Source organism: Chlorocebus sabaeus, chromosome 16 (assembly GCF_047675955.1).
Source record: "Chlorocebus sabaeus isolate Y175 chromosome 16, mChlSab1.0.hap1, whole genome shotgun sequence".
NCBI lineage: Eukaryota > Metazoa > Chordata > Mammalia > Primates > Cercopithecidae > Chlorocebus > Chlorocebus sabaeus.
In genome coordinates, this window is record NC_132919.1 from 51,130,993 (window position 1) to 51,151,311 (window position 20,319).

At 49.6% G+C, this 20,319-nt stretch overlaps 1 protein-coding gene across 4 annotated transcripts in view; it reads right to left on the reverse strand.

Annotated features, from left to right (window-relative positions):
* SAP30BP (SAP30 binding protein) overlaps positions 1–20,319 on the reverse strand; it is a 42,778-nt gene that overhangs the window by 11,104 nt on the left and 11,355 nt on the right. For 3 of the 4 annotated variants that reach the window (XR_005238757.2, XM_008011745.3, XM_073005021.1), the window contains one exon: positions 3,630–3,672. Coding sequence is in view for 3 of the 4 variants with exons in the window: in XM_008011745.3 (XP_008009936.1) it covers positions 3,630–3,672 (43 nt within the window). In the remaining variant the exon portion in view is untranslated. Of the gene's footprint in view, positions 1–3,629; positions 3,673–6,293; positions 6,396–20,319 lie in introns of all 4 variants that reach the window. The other variant, XM_037993469.2, reaches the window with a different exon arrangement.

Genomic DNA, 20,319 nt, shown 5'->3' on the forward strand with positions numbered 1-20,319 from the left:
AGCGTGGAAGCAGCCTTCAGTGACCCTCTCCTTCCTGAGTCCTGGAATGAATCTCATGTGGAAGACACCAGCCCCACATTTCTGTTTCTTTATTTTTTTTGAGACGGAGTCTCACTCTATCGCCCAGACTGGAGTGCAATGGCGTGATCTCAGCTCACTGCAACCTCCGCCTGCCGGGTTCAAGCAGTTCTCTTGCCTCAGCCTCCTGAGTAGCTGGGACAACAGGCATGTGCCACCATGCCTGGCTAATCTTTTTTTTTTTTTTTGTATTTTTAGTAGAAATGGGGTTTCACCACGCTGGCCACCTCAAGCCATGTCCCCAGCACATCCATAGAGCAATGTGTCCAGTCTCTTGGAAGCAGTGCTGGGTCTGTGGCTGCTGCCTGGGCATGATGGGGGTGTTCTCAGAGGCAGCCGCAGTTAGGACTTGAGAAGCCAGCTGTCAGCGTGAGTTGCCCTGGTGCATGCCCAAGTCAGAAAACACCCAAAGTACCCACAGCTGCCACGGAGGGATGTGTGCAAGAGTAGCTAGTTGGACGGGCTCATGGGATGGCAGGGAGTGAGTGAGCTGGGGGGCTCCATGGGACAGTGGAGTATCTCCAGCTCCTGAGTGACACAGAGAACCCACGCCCACTGCCACACCAGCACCACTGCTCCAGGCTCAGCCGTGGGCATTGACGAAGCCCTGGAGGGCACGGAGAGGGTGTGCATGCTTGGCTCTGTCAAGGGGCTGAGTGCTGCAGACACCTGTGGCTTGGCTTCTCTGCTCTCCTGCTTGTTCTCTTAAAGCTGGGGCTGTGGCCGGGCGCAGTGGCTCAACCCTGTAATCCCAGCGTTTTGGGAGGCCGAGACGGGCGGATCACGAGGTCAGGAGATCGAGACCATCCTGGCTAATTCGGTGAAACCCCGTCTCTACTAAAAAATACAAAAAACTAGCCGGGCGACGAGGCGGACGCCTGTAGTCCCAGCTACTCGGGAGGCTGAGGCAGGAGAATGGTGTAAACCCAGGAGGCGGAGCTTGCAGTGAGCTGAGATCCTGACACTGCACTCCAGCCTGGGCGGCAGAGACTCTGTCTCAAAAAAAAAAAAAAAAAAAAAAAAAAAGCTGGGGCTGTCTACATGCATGGACATGCTTCCCATACCTGGTAAGCAACCTGAGTCCTGACACCAGAGCGGACAAAAGAAGCTTAGGCAGAGAGGCTGACAGGCATCGCATCATGAATGGAAGCCACTGTCCTTCAACTAATTACGTCTTTAGTAAGAAGAACTAAACCAGCTACTCGTTAATGAGGAATGGCGAGTAATCAAAACGATGCTGCTTAAAGATCCATTTTTGTCCTCCACGGATGAATGAGTAAACAAACTGTGGTGTATCCCTGCAGTGAAATATGACTTGGCTACAAAAAGGAACTCTGGATATGCCCAACAACATGCATGAGCCTCGCAAGCACCGTGCTGAGTGAAAGAAGCCAGACAAAAACCCTACTTCCCTTTCTATCCCTGCTTCTCAACTGCGGGTGATTCTGCCCTAAGGGGACATTGATCACTGTCACATCTGGGGGAGGGAGAGTGCTTCTGGCATGCAGTGAGTAGGTAGAGACCAAGGACACTGCTAAACACCCTACAAAGCACAGGACAGCCCCACCACAAAGAATCATCCAGCCCAAAGTGTCAGTAGGGCCAGGGCTGGGAGATCCTGATTTATAGGAAATTCTAAAAAATGGTAAAGTTATAGTGAGGAGAGTGTAGATCACGGCTTGCCCGAGGCTGAGGGAGGGAATCAGCTGTAACAGGGTTGGGGCAGAAGGGAACATTTCAGAGTGATGGGCGCGTTCTGCATCACGACTATGGTGGGGCTCACACCACTATATGCATCTGTCAACATTCATCAAATGGCACCCCTAAAATTGGCAAGTCTTACTCTATGTAAATTACACCTCAATAAAGCTATTTCCAAAAAATGGCACAGGGAGGAAAAGTGACAAGTTGGCTCTGGAAGCGACTGGGGGCTGAAATGGCTGATGCCCACACACATTCCACTGCCTGCTCAGCACTGCTAGCAAGAGCGAGGGCATCTCTGCCTTGGCATGTGACAGGCTGCTCTCTGATCCCCGGCCGTGCAGTTTCTCACAGTGAAATGCACGGTTGGCTTGGGTGATGGTGGGGTAAGAGGCCAAGGCTCCTGCCCACACCCTGCTGGTGGATCGCCTCCTTAGGGCAGGCCATCAGCTTCCCAGCAGATGTGAACTCTGCTTCCTCTGCCCTCAAAGCCAAATATTGCACTCCTATGGTGCCACTTTCTAAAGAACAAACCCTAGACTTTAGGAAAGTCCTGGTTTGTATAGGATTTGAAAGACTGAAACTCCACCAGAGAAGCCAGGGATTAAGGCCCTCCTGCTGAGGGTCTGGGCTGCTCAGCGTTACTGTGTTCCCACCCAATCCTTCTTTTTCTTTTTTTTTTTTTTTGAGACGGAGTCTTGCTCTGTTGCCCAGGCTGGAGTGCAGTGGCGCGATCTCGGCTCACTGCAAACTCTGCCTCCCAGGTTCACACCATTCTCCTGCCTCAGCCTCCCGAGTAGCTGGGATTACAGGCGTCCACCACCTCGCCCGGCTAGTTTTTTGTATTTTTTTTTTAAGTAGAGACGGGGTTTCACTGTGTTAGCCAGGATGGTCTCAATCTCCTGACCTCGTGATCCGCCCGTCTCGGCCTCCCAAAGTGCTGGGATTACAGGCTTGAGCCACTGTGCCCAGCCCCAATCCTTCTTTAAAAGACAAACAGAATCAACGATTCCTAGCTCCTTTAGTTCAGGAAAAGGAGAACAGGCTCCGTAGCAGAACTCCCAACAGAAAGGTCCTCCTGGGAGAAAGCCTGGGTGGGAGGGACTGACTACTGGGGCAGTGCTTCCAGGTGGTCCCTGGGCTCGGAACCCCCAGGGCTGGAGCCAGTGAGCCACTGAGGCAAGACCGCAGGAGGGAGGAGCCTGTTCGAGAGCCGGTAATGGCCGCCACAGAGAGGGAGGGCCAACTCCACCAAGAGCTCTGAGTCAGCTGCCGGGAGCTCCCCCAGGTCGGGCTTTGGGAGCCACATGAAAGGAGCTGGGGGGCTTTCTAAAAGGATTAAAAGCCTGGGGCTAGCACAGGACTTGGATGATGTGTGCTGTTTTCCAGAAACATAGTGTCCCTGCTCCTCCCAAATCACAAAGAGCCCCAGACTCCAGGGCTGTGAGGCATGTTCCTGCCTGGGGACAGAGCAAAGTGCCAGCAGAGGCCACATGCTGACTCCCTAAGCAGCATGCATATGCCAGCAGAGAGGGGGACGAGGGGGTGCAAAGACAGAGGACAAGCCCAGGGCACTAGGGGAAGCAGAAACCAAGACACGCTCCCAGCTGAGGGGCCCTGAACTCCCTCTTGACAGCGTGGGCAACCAACCAAAGTCCAATAAAACATACCACAAATACGATTTTCAAAGAAGAACTGTTCCCTGGGCGTCTCACCCGGGCATCCTAGGAAATGCCAAAGGCACTGAGAGGGAGCCGAAGGGACATGGGGCGGAAGGCCTGGCATGGCCGAAAGCCAGGCTGCTAGTGGTAAGGCTGAGAAACGTGTCCCCAGGATCCCCCAATACTCACCCACGAGTTCCTGGGGGTCTCGCTTTTCTGCTTCTGTATTATCCTGCAAAAGAGAAACAAACACGAGGAGGTAAGACTGGGGCTCCTGAACCAGCTACTCTCCGCTGAGACCACTCACGGTTTTTAAGGAAGGAGAAAAAGTAAAAGCACTGCCAGGAACACTAAGGGTAAGCTGATGTTTCAGGGGCCTCTGGCACCCCCAAGCCGCCAAACCTTCTTCTTCCCGCATCGCAGCAGCCAGATGCTCTGGAGCCCCATGCCGGTCTCTCCTCCAAAACTCTTCAGTGACCAAACCCACCATCACTGAGGAGAGCACACGCCAGCAAGCCTGCTGCGGCCACCTGGGCAACGCATACCCTGCCTGTTGCTCTCCCCTGGGTCCGAGGAAGCTTGCCTGAATGGAGTGCAGAGTTCAAGGCCCCGGCCAGCCCAGACATCACCACCTCTACTGCTGGTACCAAGGAAGCAAGAGGTGACTGCTTTCTAATAGCAGACTCCCGAGATGAAAATGCAGACTAGCCGCTCCCAAGATACTTATTTTTAGTTCAAAAAGGGAGGCTTCATCATGAGGATAAAGGGGCAGCTCACGGAACCTCAGAGCAAACGTGTAGCGAACCTTGAATAAGTGGCAGAATGGGGATCCGAGAGAGGCCCTAGGATGAAGGCAGCCTCTCTCTGGCTCTCAGCTCCCTTTCCACTGGCTACTCCCTCCAAAGAAAAGCTTCCTCCAATCCCTAATGCAAACAGCATCCCACGACAGCCACATCCACAAGTCCTACAGAAACCTGAGAGCAAAGGCTTCTGAGACGTTTTCTCTGGATTTCACTGTTCCATAGTAAACGTTTCATCTAAACCAAAGTCAACGCTGAGAAAGCCACGGTCCAAGTCCTACGTCACAAGTCTTCCCCTGCCTCCACTGTCTCAAGTGTAAAAGGGCAAGAACACATGTCTCCCCCATTTCTGGGTTGCTGACACCCAGGCCCTCAAACCCAGTTAGATCAACAATCTCAAGGGCCATACGCGCTAACGATCAAAACAGCAGAAGCAGAGTTCACAGAAAGCTGTCAGACCCCATGTCCTTTCCCTCTGATGAGCAAGGGAGGAGATGAGACAGGAAGACTCTGCAACAAGACCTCGAGGACAGGTGCAGAGCTCCGCCGGCTCCACTTCCACAGACATGGCACACCACGCCACGGCTCCGAAAGGAAGGTGCCAGGAAGGCCACCCAGTTCCCCACACTGAGCCTAGACTCAGTCTTAGCCCCCTTCCCAAAAAGTCCCTCCTGATGCTGGGACAGGCCAAATTCCCCATTCCTCAGAACACTGCAGCTATTCATTCAACCTGGCAGGGCACCACGTCCAGGCCAGGCTGCTTAGCAACCCATCTCTTCGAGCCACTGCCCCCTGCCAATCAGGTGGGCAAAGAGGAGGGTGGGAGCGGGCAGGGAGGCGCGCCTGGAGGACTGCCACACCAACTTCAGGTTGCAGTCATAAATCAGCGGCTCTCTAGAGACTGCCAGTCTCTCAGGGGGCGAACAACAATCCCTTTGTAGCAGTGACTCTGAGGAAACCAATGTTCACGAGTGTTAGTAACAAAACATGGGACTGTAAAATGTCCTTACATTCTCCCTCTAGAGAACAGCTTTCTGGGTGCTGATGGTGGGAAAACATCAGCTCTTCCCCCACATGCCAGCTGGCTGATCATACAGGGACTGACCATTCATTAACTCTCCCTCCAGTCCCCACTCACCCTTCCCCAAGGCTCCGCACCACACCACACCCGCCCCTTCTCATGGACTCAACTGCAGAGGCCCAATCATCACGCGGGGAGTCTACCATGTCTACCCCAGAGCCACAGGAAGTTAGTCACCAAACACACAACGGCTCTTCAAAGGGAAACACACTTGCCACTTCAGAGGCTCCTTAGGTCAAGTAAGAGGCCAGGAGCCTCCCCGTGGCTTCTTGTGGCTTTTGTGACCCTGCAGATGGAAAGGTGTGTGGGGTGTGTGTGCTGCCAGGCTCAGCTGAGGTTGTTGAGTCACGTCTCTGGAAAAAAAGAGATGATGGGGCAAAATCACAGGAAGGATTTTATCCCTTTATTTCAGTCTTTCCCTTTAGCTTGGCTCTTCAGTCCCCCCTAAATTATTCCTTCTATGCCTAAGAAATAAATAAACTGGATAGTTGGGTTTCAATTTGCCAACTAGTCCGGTCTTTGCTTTTCTAACCTCTTAGTACAAAAAAAGGGCATGGCATGCCCAGAGCACCCCTTCAACTCGCAACAAGAGGACTCTCATTCAGTACTGAACCTGAGGCCCAGAAACAAGGCCCGCCCAACTTCCCAGCAGCAGAATCCAGTTCCACGGGCCCTCCCACCCTCAGTGCCTCTGAACAAAGTAATGCCCGATGGACCACAGACCCAACTCCAAGTTCAAGAAGATTCTCCTGCCTTACGAGAACCCATCAAACCAAATGCATGAAGTAGCCTAGCCAGCTCAGAAGCCATATGAGTGTGCACGCCCAGGAGGAGGCCAGAGCTGCTGCACTAGGGTCTCCTAAGAAGACTCTGGAGTCTGTGTTGGTTCAGATTCCCATTGGTGTCAGGTACCCTTGGGACCTAGAAGGCTCTGGAGAATCAAGCTGGGAATCTGCCTCCTGCTGGCTATACCTTGTCATGTTTAGAACGTGATTCTTCTGCCCTTTGAGTCCAACAAGCTGGGTCGTGAGCTTGCTGAGCCCTGGGCACCTCTGCCACTGTGCCGAGCTTCTCCTGAAGAAGAAAGACAATAACCTAAGTTCTCTGGATCCTAAAGTGCCCACCTGGCCAGGTGCAGTGGCTCACGCATGTAATCCTAGCACTTAGAGAGGCTGAGGTGGGCCGGACTGCTTGAATCCAGGAGTTTGGGACCGGCCTGTCGTCCCAGCTACTTGGGAGGCTGAGGCGAGATCACCTGAGTTTGGGAGGCTGAAGCTGCAGTGAGCTATGATTATGCCACTGCACTCCAGCCTGGGTGACACAGGGAGACCCTGCAATACCCCAGAGCTGCTTTTTAGTACCATTTACACACAACTATCCACTGAATCAAGTTTCATTCAATGAAAGTGACCTCTATTCAAACAGTAACGATATTCCTCTATAACAACCTCCACGACAGGGAGGACAGGCCTAAAGAGATACCCTCTTACCAGTCATGTCTCAGATACCAGGTATTCAGTATGAAAAACGAACCAAGCACCCATGACAGTTATCATGGAAGCCAGCCACGTGTCAGAAAAAAACCTGTGAAGAACAATTTATTTTATAATTAAAAAAATTATTTTATTTTTAGATTTCGCGGTATATGTGCAGGTCTGTTATATGGATACATTGTGCAATGGTAAGTAAGGTTTGGGCTCCCAGTGTACCCGTCACCCAGAAAGTGAACACCGTACCTGGTAGGTAATTTTTCAATCCTCACATCCCTCCCAATGAAACATTTCAAATGACAGAACTAAGGAGATGGGGCCGGGCGCGGTGGCTCAAGCCTGTAATCCCACCACTTTGGGAGGCCGAGATGGGCGGATCACGAGGTCAAGAGATCAAGACCATCCTGGCGAACACAGTGAAACCCCGTCTCTACTAAAAAATACAAAAACCTAGCCGGGCGAGGTGGCGGGCGCCTGTAGTCCCAGCTACTCGGGAGACTGAGGCAGGAGAATGGCGTAAACCCGGGAGGCGGAGCTTGCAGTGAGCTGAGATCCGGCCACTGCACTCCAGCCTGGGCGGCAGAGCGAGGCTCCGTCTCAAAAACAAACAAACAAACAAACAAAAAAGAACTAAGGAGATGGAAAAAAGGCTCAATTATTAAACTGCCAGTCGTTCAAGGCACTGGTGTTATACCACCTGCTCTAGGGGGAGAGTCTCACTATGCCCTTAAAGAGGCAGGAAGTGGGAAGAAGGGCTATGAGGATACAAGTAAAAAGCAACAAGAAAGCACTGTTCATCTCTTCCCTGCCAGCGGCGTTTTGAAATGCACAGGAAACACCTGTCTTGACTCCTACGAATCCACCCACTGGCCTCCAGGTAGAAATTCTCAGTTGGTCAAAGTAATGAACTCATCCTGCATGTCTACTCACCAGGCATCCGTCTACATTAGCCAGAGGGCATGGAACCCGCAGCCCAGAGACATGAGCAACACCACAGCCAGAACAGGCTGAGGGCTTTTCACCCCGTTCCTAAGGAAGGTGAAAACAAAGCGCCTCACCTAGGAAAGGAAGGCCGCTCCTGGGAGAAAAGACAGCCCCTCATTCAATTCCAATCAAGACACAAAGAAAAACAGACTGGGCATGCTGGGAGGCTGAGGCGGGCAGATCACTTGAGGCCAGGAGTTTGAGACCAGCCTGGACAACACGGTGAAACCTCCTCTCTACTAAAAATACAAAAATTAGTCGGGCATGGTGGTGCATGCCTGTAATCCCAGCTACTTGAGACGTGGAGGTTGCAGTGAGCCGAGATTGCGCCACTGCACTCCAGCCTGAAAGAGCAAGATTGTCTCCAAAAAAAAAAAAAAAAAAAAAGACACAAGGAAAAACAAGAAGACAAAAACAAAAGCCAAGTTAGAAAACAGAAGGGAGGAAAGAGGAAGTATGGTTTAAATGCTGAGGTGGGGGAGAACACCAATCTGAGCCGAGGTCTCCTCCTCCGCCTGCACCCCTCATCTACCCAGACCCCACCTGAGACTAAAGGCCCAACAACCAGAGCGGGAGGCGGCTGCAGCAGGCTGGGGCTGTCCCTGGAGAAGAATAGTGATTTCAACCTGCCAATTTGATTTCTTAACCAACTGTGACTGAGACTTGGAAGATGCAACAGCCATGGCTGTAGGTCCTCAGGAATTACAGAACCTGGAATATGGTTCCTCCTGCAGAGAATACAAAAGTCCAGCCACTGATGAAGCTGACTGGAGTGCAGGAAGGAAGCAACAACAATATAGACCCACGAAACTGGACAAGCTGCCATTTGAGCTGGGAGGATTTACTCAGCAGAGAAGTACCAAGTCCTGAGTAAGAGAATGGAGGTTCATTTACAGCCAACAATGCCTCCTCAATCCTTCCTGGAACCGGCCCCACAAAGCTCCAGTGTCAAACTTGAGTTCCGCAGCGGCAGCCACCAGCATCTAGATCCCGCCAAATCTAAATGTCACATTTTCCTTCCAGCTCGGGGAGCAGCCGGCACAGAGAAAGCACTCTGAACAGGGGCACAGGGCAGCCAGCCCTGAGGCCACGGGCGAGAATGCTACAGACTGGGGGTTTCCTGTTGGACAATGTAATCTTGCATCTTACAAGTATGTGGCAGCTAGGGAGGCAGATTAGTAAAATGACTCCTTTCAAACCTTTATTCTCTCAGACCTGGGACAGCCCATGGCCTGATGAGATCTCACTTCACGAGCACAGTGGCTCCTTAAAAACAGATCCTCACTGTGGCCCATGAGCCCTGAGGATCCCCTGCCAGCCATTTCAGCCTCTTCCTCCCCTTTCTGCACCCAGGATCTTTGCAATGCCTGCTCCCGGAAATTGCCTTCTCCCCACTCCTGCCTAGAAAGCCCTGTGTAGCCTCAGCCCAGCCCAGGGAAGCCTTCCTCTACCCTCACGCCCACTTGGCCAACGAAGAGAAACTACCCTACTCTGTGTACTCACAAAAATCACCTCCTGTAACAGTCTGCCTGGCCCACAAAAGGTGCTCAAGCACTGATCTCTCTCTCTCTCACACACACATACACACCCAAACACTGTCAGTGTGTCTTGTCAAGTTTAGGTTCCACACCTACCTTCAGCTGTTATGTTTTAACTTCAGACTCCCAGCCTGGTCAACTCTACAGCGAGTTTCATGTGTAGATTCACTAGAAATGTCAGATGGACAGGCAGGAGAAAAGCAGCTGTAGGCTTGCAATAAAAGTCTGCCAAGGAGCAGGACAAGGTGGGGAGAGGACACCAATGCTGAATTACAAAAAAATTTCAAACCCAATTCTTTATTCATCTTTCTGCATCATTCTTTTTTTTTTTTTTTTTTTTTTGAGACAGGGTCTCACTCTGTCACATAGGCTGGAGTACACTGGCACAATCATAGCTCACTGCAGCCTTGGCCTCCTGGGCTCAAGCAATTCTCTTGCCTCAGCCTCCCAAGTAGCTGGGATTACAGGCATGCACCACCATGGCTGGCTAATTTTTAAATTTTTTGTACAGATGGGGTCTCACTATGTTGCCCAGGCTGCTCTTAAACTTGTAGGCTCAAGCAATCCTCCTGCCACAGCCTCCCAAAGTGCTGGGATTACAGGTGTGAGTCACTACATCTGGCCCTGCATCCTATTTCTGAACACTGGGCCTAATGCTCTTAAATCCTAAGACAAGAAGAATTACTATATAGTTAATTCATTTATTTTTTCAAGATAATTTATTGAGCATCATTTATACACCAAGCAATGGGCCAAGCATTGAGGATAAAATATGAAAACTCAATCTAGGGGAATAAGTTTAGGTATTACGTTAAGCTCTTCAATTAAGAATCTCACTTAATTTTCACAACAGTCCCATGAAACTGTGCTCTTAACCATCAGGCAATACAACTGCTTCAGAACAACTGCTATGCCATCCTCCAACAACTGCTATACCCTCTTGCGGGGGCATCAAAGTAATAGTTAAAGGTTTTCTGAGATCAATGTGAGTCACTTCAGGCTGCCAAGAAAGCAACAATGCTGGATTACCTTCATAAAACACCTCCAAGTTCCAGAACAAAATGATGTTGGTTTGACAGAGACATGGTTGGGGGCTAGGAGCGAGAGCTGTCAACAGTTCAGTAAAGCCTCCAAACCCATGCTGCATGGGAACATTCCACCCTGGGGGCCAGATGCCAGCCACCCCCACTGGAGAGCCCCAGAGAAAGCCCATCGCTAGCACATTTCCTTTAGTTATATCCTGTCGGCCAGGACTAAGCCACTGCCGTGGGCACACTGCCTGCCTGGGAATGGAAACACTCCATTTATTAGAAAAATGGGCGGAAGTTGGTGGGGCCCTTTGGGACACATTGGGGTTGCCTTTGCTCTCAGACCGCTTATTGACAGGAAGGCTCTGCTCTCAACCACAGGTTTCTTTCTTTTTTTTTTTTTGAGATGGAGTCCCGCTCTGTTGCCCAGGCTGGAGTGCAGTGGTGCAATCTCAGCTCACTGCAAGCTCCGCCTCCGCGTTCATGCCATTCTCCTCAGCCTCCTGAGTAGCTGGGACTACAGGTGCCCACCACCATGCCCGGCTAATTTTTGTATTTTCAGTAGAGACGGGGTTTCACCTTGTTAGTCAGGATGGTCTCGATCTCCTGACCTCGTGATCCTCCCGCCTCGGCCTCCCAAAGTGCTGGGATTAGAGGTGTGAGCCACTGTGCCTGGCCCCAACCACGGAAGGTTTTTCTAGGAATGGGTGAAACAGGAGTTTGCCAAGTTTGCCAGCTATAGAATTGGCCTTGTAGACTGAAGACAAGGTAGGGAGGGGGAAGGGAAAGTTTCTCTATTTGAAAAATCCAGCTAAATTTACAAAGCCCACATGGCTCAGCACAGCTCCTGATGTTCTGTTACATGGAACATGTTACAATCAACTAGACTTCAATGTAAATGCATGGAGCAGTTTCCAAGAGGAGACTTTTGTTATTCGACTATTCTAAGTGCAATTGACATTTGATTCAAGACACTTTAAGATGTTTGGTTTTTTGAAAATCATAGAAGATGGTTAGAGAGAACCATTCCCTTTCTGTCTCATCCCCAGAGTGTCAGGAACGGCTGTATCTCGGTCCAGAAGTTGCCTCACACCAAGGATCTGAGTCAAATCCTTGGTGGTGAGGCTAGGACAGGCTTTTTCCCTTCAAGACTTCCACAAGAACAGTATCTCTGTGCTTTAGGTTGATATATTTGGGGGGTTAGGGGGAGCTCGGAGCCAGAAAAGGACAAAAGACACAGCTTTGTGAGGCTGAGAATGCAAGTCTGGAAGGCACACAACTCTACATGGCTACCAAATTACAAAAGCATTCCATCTGAGAGGCTGGTTGATAAGCTGAAGAGTTAGTTACATCAACATCTCCGGCAAATATACTCGCAGTCTCTGAAAGTCAGGGTGGCAGAAATGCAAACTGGTCATCATCGACACTGGTAGGAAGGGGACTGAGTCACTGAGAGGGCCAAAAAGAATGCCAGCATCTTTAAAGCACAGCCTAGAAAATATTTACCTAACTCCAAAGTTAGGAATAGAAATGAACAGAATCCTATCGAACCCAGAAATCACACAGCAGCATTTCAGGAGAAATGGATGAAAATATGGAATGAAGGTTGGAAATGCTGGATCCCTAAGGACAGGCAGTTCTCTGCATCATATAATTTCAAAAAGATGAGTCCCAGATGGGGAAGGAGGGGCCCAGCCACACCTCAGTTAGCAATCCATGGCATCTGGCCTGAAGGGAAGGAGGTCTGTTGGGGCTTGCAAGGCTGCCGGGAGGGTGGACCAGACACAGCGGTAGCTCCCTGTGGGCTGCGGAACCACAGGAGTGAGGTGGGGCTTCTTGGAGTCTCAGCTTCAGGTTACTTGGATCAACTGCCATCAAGAAGGTCCCTCTGGCAGTGCAATGGAGCCAAGGAGGGGTCAGAGGGAGAATAATGAATACTGGTCATTGTTCCGCTTTGCATGAAATCACAACTTCCAACAACTACCAGAGTTTCTACCAGCAGTGTTCAGCTTATGATGTAGTGAGGACTTCCTTGGAAGGTGGCAGGACAAAGTCATGGCAGGCTTGGATTTCTTTCCCTTGGGACAATCAAAGAGTGACTTTCATGGCCCGCCTGCCTGTCTGTCTGCTGCGCAGATCCGGTCACCACCCAGCAGGTCACTCCACGAGCTTCTGGAAATTCCATGTCTCCCAGCTGTGCAAGGCAACCCTAGTGTTGCTGAGGAAAAGTCTAAAAAAGACCATCCATCCTGTTGAGTGCAGGGAAGTGCCAAATGCTAGGCAGCCTTGAGCATTCTCAACAGTTTAAGGCCCACATTACAACTTCCAAGAGAAGGGTGGTAGATGGTTCACAAATCAGCAATGATCAAGGGCCATTTCCTTCTCTGTTCCTGGGTGAGTCATACTGTAATTCTGTTCCCTTCTAATCAGCACTCAGAAGATTACAGGGTATGGGCTGGGCGCGGTTGCTCACGCCCGTAGTCCTAGCACTTTGGGACGCCAAGGCAGGCGGATCACGAGGTCAGGAGATCGAAACCTTCCTGGCTAACATGGTGAAACCCCGTCTCTACTAAAAATACAAAAAAAGTAGCCAGGCATGGTGGCGGGCACCTGTAGTCCCAGGTACTCAGGAGGCTGAGGCAGGAGAATGGCGTGAACCCGGGAGGCGGAGCTTGCAGTGAGCTGAGATCGCGCTACTGCACTCCAGCCTGGGAGAGAGAGCAAGACTCCATTTCAAAAAAAAAAAAAAAGAGATTACAGGGTATGGGAGATAGAACACAGGGGCAGGTGGACTAATAAAACCAAGACTGAGGATGAAGCACATACTCTCCCACTCACATAGCACCCCATATGACACCCTAAACGTAGAACCCACTAACAAGCTAACCACTATTCAAGTCTCACAATAATCTTATGAGGTAGACATTATTATTTCCATTTTGCACACAAGTAAACTGAGGTAAAACACAATGAAGCAGCTGACCCAATAAATGGCAATGTTGAAATTCAAGGCCAAATCTGTTTGGCTCCAAAGCCCAGTTATCCAACTTCCCACCTTCTCCCTCTAGACTAAGAGGCTGCAAAGGGTAGCAGTCTCTAGGAAGCTGTTGGTTTAACCACTGCGTAAGCCAACAACAAAGACCAAGAAGGAATAGCACCTCTCCAGGAATGATTCTCTAGCAGGTCAGACTGAAGCAGGTATTAAAACTCTGGACTTAACGGAAGACAGCCAGAATTATTATCTTTCAGCTATGACGATCAGGGGAAACAGCTCTAGAGTCTATGGGGCCCCAGTGAGTCACATCTGAGTTAACTTGTTCGGATGGGTTGGTCCTGCAGGTTTAATCACACAAACCGTGGGTGCTACCACCCTGTCCTTAGCCTAGAGACTTCCTGGGGACTCACAGAAGAAATGCTACGAAATCCTGAACTCTACTCAGCTCTTCTCCCTTCCTGGGTGAACAACCATGTGGACTTCCAATAAGAACACGAGCTTAAAGGATGAGTTATTCCTTCTGACCCAAGTAAAGAACATGGCCCATTTCCTGTTCATCAGATAACTTCATTAGAGGGAATCTGCAGACATAGCACTCAACTATAAAAACCCATTCAGGGTCGGGCGCGGTGGCTCAAGCCTGTAATCCCAGCACTTTGGGAGGCCGAGATGGGCGGATCACGAGGTCAGGAGATCGAGACCATCCTGGCGAACATGGTGAAACCCCGTCTCTACTAAAAAAGTACAAAAAAACTACCCGGGTGAGGTGGCGGGCGCCTGTAGTCCCAGCTACTCGGGAGGCTGAGGCAGGAGAATGGCGTAAACCCGGGAGGCGGAGCTTGCAGTGAGCTGAGATTCGGCCACTGCACTCCCCCCTGGGTGACAGAGCGAGACTCTGTCTCAAAAAAAAAAAAAAAAAAAAAAAACCCATTCAGATTTTGCTAGTGTAATGTGCTTATTTCTGGATTTAACCTATATAGCTGAAGAAAATATGAGAATGAGGGAAATGATGTGAAAATCTGTGGGGCTAATGATTCGTGCGTGTCACCACTAGAACAAAAGTTGGTGGATCTCAACTTTTGAGATCCAGAGTCCAAGCTTAAGCTCTGAGAGTTCAAGTTTGCTCTTCCATTCTGCAGAGTAATTCTCAGTTCTTAGGGCTCTCCAGCAGTGCATCAACAAAGGCACACAAACAACCTGTTTGCAAGGGAGGTTTTCAAAAAAATCTCCATTTGGAATATTTTAAAAATTAAATTTTTTTTTTTTTGCCGGGCACCACGGTTCATGCTTATAATCCCAGCACTTTGGGAGGCTGAGGCAGGCAGATCACTTGAGGTCAGGAGTCCGAGACCAGCTTGGCCAACATGGTGAAATCCCAGCTCTACTAAAAAATACAAAAATTGGCCAGGCGTGGTGGTGTGCACCTGTAGTCCCAGCTACTGGGGAGGCTGAGGCGGGAGAATTGCTTGAACCCCAGGAAGGAGGTTGCAGTGAGCTGAGATCATACCACTGCACTCCAGCCTGGACGACAGAGTGAGACTCCGTCTCAAAAAAAATTTAAAAAAAAAAATTTTTTTTTTTTTCTTACAGCAGTTTTATTGAGATATAATTCATACCTTAAAACTCCTTTTTTTTTTTTTTTGAGACGGAGTCTCTCTCTGTCACCAGGCTAGAGTGCAGTGGCGTGATCTCGGCTCACCGCAACCTCCGACTCCCTGGTTCAAGTGATTCTCCTGCCTCAGTCTCCTGAGTAGCTAGGACTACAGGCACGTGCCACTATGCCTGGCTAATTTTTGTATTTTTAGTAGAGACGGGGTTTCACCATGTTGGCCAGGAGAGTCTTGATCTCCTGACCTCGTGATTCACCCGCCTCGGCCTCCCAAAGTGCTAGGATTACAGGCATGAGCCACCACGCCTGGCCTCATATACCTACACCTCTTCAGTGTTTGTTTTTATCTGTTCATTTGTGTCATATTGCTATTATAATTACACAGTACAGCAACATTGAAAATGTTTATATATAGATAGAGACAAAGCTGGATGCAAAACATATGCTATTATTGGCAAACATAAAAGAAGAATAAAAATGGTTGTACGAGGCCAGGTGTGGTGGCTCACGCCTGTAATCCCAGCACTTTGGGAGGCCGAGGCGGGTGGATCACCTGAGGTCAGGAGTTCCGCACCAGCCTGACCAACATGGAGAAACCCTGTCTCTACTAAAAAATACACAAAATTAGCCGGGTGTGGTGGTGCATGCCTGTAATTCCAGCTACTCGGGAGGCTGAGGCAGGAGAATCGCTTGAACCAGGGAGGTGGAGGTTGCAGTGAGCCGAGCTCACGCCACTGCACTCCAGCCTGGGCAACAAGATCGAAACTCCGTCTCAAAAAAAAAAAAAAAAAAAAAAAAAAGTTGTACGGTTAGCATCATGGGATTAGGTGATTTCTATCCTTTCGCAACATACTCGATCTTGCTACAATAATTTGACAAAAATAAAAATAAACACAAATTGTATTTTTATAAAAATGTAACTCTGTCCATTAAAAAAAAAGTCCAAGCTTAAGCTCTGAGAGCTCCAGTTTGCTCTTCCGTTGGACAGACTAATTCTCAGTTCTCAGGGCTCTCCAGTAGTGCATCAACAGAGGCACGCAAACAACCTGTTTGCAATGCTGCAAAAGGACTCGGGGCTCCTATCTCATACCATATCACATACCCTCCTAAACATCCTTCAATATCAGGAGGAATGCAACCCTTTGCTGCTTGTTTATGAAAAGCAACAGCATCTTCCTTTCAGATCCCAGAGTCCTGGAAGGGCAGCAAATACACCAGGAGCCCAGATGTGAAACACTTGTGCTCTGCAGCTACCCTGCAGAAGCTGCCCATGTTCTGGAGCCTGTGTTCAATACAGAGAATATAAGATTTCAACCTGCAGTGCCGCCTGCATGCAATTGCTGGCAGGCTCCTCAAAGTTCTTCCTATAATCAGCAGTCAACAACAAATTCCTGGAAGATTAGCCCCTTAGGCAGTTTTCAGATATTTGATTCTGGTACTTCAAAAGATCAGTAGTAATGCAAGGACAGTAGGAAGGAGTTGAGAGGAGAGTGGGTGAGGGAATTACCGAGTCAGCTCTGCCCAATACAAATCCTTGTCTAGACTGTGAGTCAGTAACTCCAGTCAACTGGGAGACCTGGTCTTCTTCAGGGTGGGTGTGAACAGCCACTGAGGCAGAGAACCACTCACCCGGCCGAGCCTCCAGAGAAGGCTAAGTGAGGACTTATCAAGGCCCCCAATCTGGAAATCTAAGACAATCTACTGCCACAGTTCCCAAACTGTTACCTGGGGTAACCCAGCAAACTCACAAACGTGCCACAGGATATTTAACATAACTGTTACAGGAAACATAGCCTTACTCCACATGTCCCATACCTCACACACACTTACACATATTTTTAAGCAGCTACTGAATTGTGAGGACAGTAATACCTATTGTCTGAAGCGAATGATATAAGAACAGAACCATTTGTTAGGCATTTTTTTTTCTTTTTTTTTCAGACAGGGTCTTAGTCTGCTATCCAGGCCGGAGTGCAGCGGTGCAGATCTCGGCTCACGGCAACCTCCGCCTCCCAGGACCAAATGATCCTCCCATCTCAACCTCCCAAGTAGCTGGGACTACAGACACACGCCACCATGCCTAACTAACTTTTGTAGTTTTTGTAGAGACGGGTTTCACCATGTTGCCCAGGCTGGTCTCAAACTCCTGTGCTCAAGCAATTCTCCTGCCTCGGGTATCCCCAAGTGCTGGGATTACAGGTGTGCGCTCAGCCGTCAGGCATTTCTTTTGGTTCTGGAGGTCTGTGAAAAACTATGGAGACACAAAGGGCAGTGAGCCAAGAAACTGTGGCACCTTCTGACCTACAGGATGAGGGCATATAATCAGACTTAGTTACACTGCAAAGGCCAAGCACTGCTAACAAGTGCACTGTATACTGTGAAAAGCACCTTCATGTACATTCTCTCACGCCGCAGTCATCACCACCTTGTAAAGCGGGTCTCACGGCCCTCACTGCCCAGATGGAGCCGAGTGAAGCTTAAGTTATAGGCCTGTGGTTCCACAGCCAGAGGCCAGGGCACAACCCAGGTTTTCGGACCACGAGTCCACCAGACCAGCTCTAAGTTGTGAACTCCACCTTTTAGTACTACTTTAGGGATCTAAGAATTTTTAAAATGTCTTCTTTTAACTGGGGTTATACACGCCTTTAAAAAAAATGCCAGAACAATTCCCCCCAACCCCCACCTGATGCCACCTCCTCGACCCAGAAAACGGAATTTTGTTTTTACAGATGTGCACTCCTGGGCCGGGAGGATTCTTTTCCTAGATCAGCACCTCAGGGAGTCCGGCGATCCCAGTTCCTCCCAGTTAGCTGGCAATAGGCTGCTCCATCTTTCTTGCTCCAGGCCCTCAATCCCCATGTTTGTTTTCAAAGGAAGGGTGTGTCAGGGACAGTGAGTGAGTGGAAACAGCTTCATCCACAGGAACTGTAGGAGTGGAGAAAAAAATAAACAAGGGAAACTGTCCAGGGCAACCGAGGTAAAAATGGACAAAGGAGAGTGGCGAAAGGGATGCTCGGGTGCCAAAGGTAAATGGGGAAGGAAGCACTTCAGCCATCAGGCACTCCTTTCCCGGACTGAGGTGCTGGTCCCAAGACTGTCACTTCTGCTCTTTTTCCAGAACAGCAGTGCCACCTCCTGTTAATTTGCTGCTTACCGAAGAGGCAAAACCAGAAACTTGAAGTTAGAGACAAAAAAATAATGGAACAGAAGTGCCAAAGTTTGTTTCCTATGCAACGCCCAGCCTCCTTCTCCAATCTCCTGTTCACTAGTTTGGGGCAAACTCAGCACCCGCAGAGCCCAATCCCTGTTGCCCCAACCTAAAGGACAGGACCAAAGGCTCCCTGCACAGGTGGGCCAGGGTTAGTTCTTACTTACGCTCCCAAACGTGGGACTCTGCGTTCACAGGTAACCCCAAACATCAGAGCAATACAAACTAGGGCAATTCCACAGTCTGTGCATTTTTTATTTTTTTGAGACAGAGTCTCGCTCTGTTGCCCAGGCTGGAGTGCAGTGGCGTGATCTCGGCTCACTGCAAGCTCTGCCTCCTAGGTTCACACCATTCTCCTGCCTCAGCCTCCTGAGTAGCTGGGGCTACAGGCGCCCGCCACCACGCCCAGCTAATTTTTTATGTTTTTAGTACAGACGGGGTTTCACCATGTTAGCCAGGATAGTCTCGATCTTCTGGCCTCGTAATCTGTCCATCTCAGCCTCCCAAAGTGCTGGGATTACAGGCATGAGCCACCAGACCAGCCTAGTCTGTGCATATTTTAAAGTCATCAGATTATAATAAAGTTAGAGAATACTCAACTTTGCTTATGTATAATGCCCAAGTCCTTTCCTAGGGGGTTCCCAGGGCACTCTTTGGCATTTAATCCAATCTCTACCCACGCATTTATGATGTTGATGACAAGTCATTTCTTAAAACTTGCCTGAGGCGGGTGGATCACGAGGTCAGGAGATCAGGACCATTTTGGCTGACACGGTGAAACCCCGTCTCTACTACAAATACAAAAAACTAGCCGGGCGTGGTGGCGGGCACCTGTAGTCCCAGCCACTAGGGAGGCTGAGGCAGGAGAATGGCGTGAACCCGGGAGGCGGAGCTTGCAGTGAGCTGAGATCATGGCACTGCACTCCAGCCTGGACGACAGAGTGAGACTCTGTCTCAAAACAAACAAACAAACAAAACACAAAAAACATGCCTGAAAAACCTCTAGAGACAGGGAGCTCACTACCTTATGAAACAGCTCAACCACTTTTGGCCGGAGATCACAAAAGGTCCTTCTTTATGTGAAGGTAAACTGTGGAATTCTATGCACGGCTTCAGGTCTGCCTCAGGCTGCCTTAGCCTTTCCCTCAGCAGACCTTCAAACACCAGAGCGCAACCCCAGCTCTTCCCCAGTCTTCTCTCTTCCAGCTCTACCTTTTCCCCAGGTGATGTGCTTTTGAGTCCCCTCACCTTTATGACTGCTCTTCTCTGAGTGCACTCCAGTTTAAAACATGGAATCTGCTCTTCCAAAACAGGCCGACGACATGGTGTGACCACGCTGGGAAGTGTGCACAGGAGGAACTGGAAATGACGGTCAGTTCAGCCAATGCTACTGAACAAAGACACTCCAGACATATTGAGCCGAGTGCAGCCAGCCCGCTGGATCTGTGGTTCCGAATCCATGGCCAAAACTCACCTCCAGTTGAAAGTGTGTGTGTGTAATCACGTCTGTGCTGACCATGTCAGACTTTTTTGCTTGTGTCATTATTCCCTAAACAACACAGTCTAACAACTAGTTACAAAGCATTTACATTGTATCAAGTAGTATAAGATGATTTGAAGTATACAGGATTCCCAAGGCTAAATGCAAATACTACACCATTTTATACCAGAGACTTGAGCATCTGGTGGGGGGTCCTGGAATCTCTACAGATAGTGAGGGACAACTGCGTTTTACTTTTACTTAGTTGAACCTTGTAAAATCAATGAGGCAGATTTTATGATGATTATTTTCCCGATGAGAAAACCTGAGGTTAAGGGACTTCCCCAAGAAAACCCCGGTCTCATTCCAGAGTTTGAATTCCTCCCCACTATGCCAGGGCTGAATCATCTTACTCTGAATACTAACCCATCCTCAAAATGGCTCAAGACCCCATAAGGCTAACAACAGACATTTTCAGAGCAATAAAAACAGTTCTTTTTTTTTTTTTTTTTTTTTTTTTTTGAGATGGAGTCTCGCTCTGTAGCCTAGGCTGGAGTGCAGTGGCCGGATCTCAGCTCACTGCAAGCTCCGCCTCCCGGGCTTACGCCATTCTCCAGCCTCAGCCTCCCAAGTAGCTGGGACTACAGGTGCCCGCCACCTTGCCCG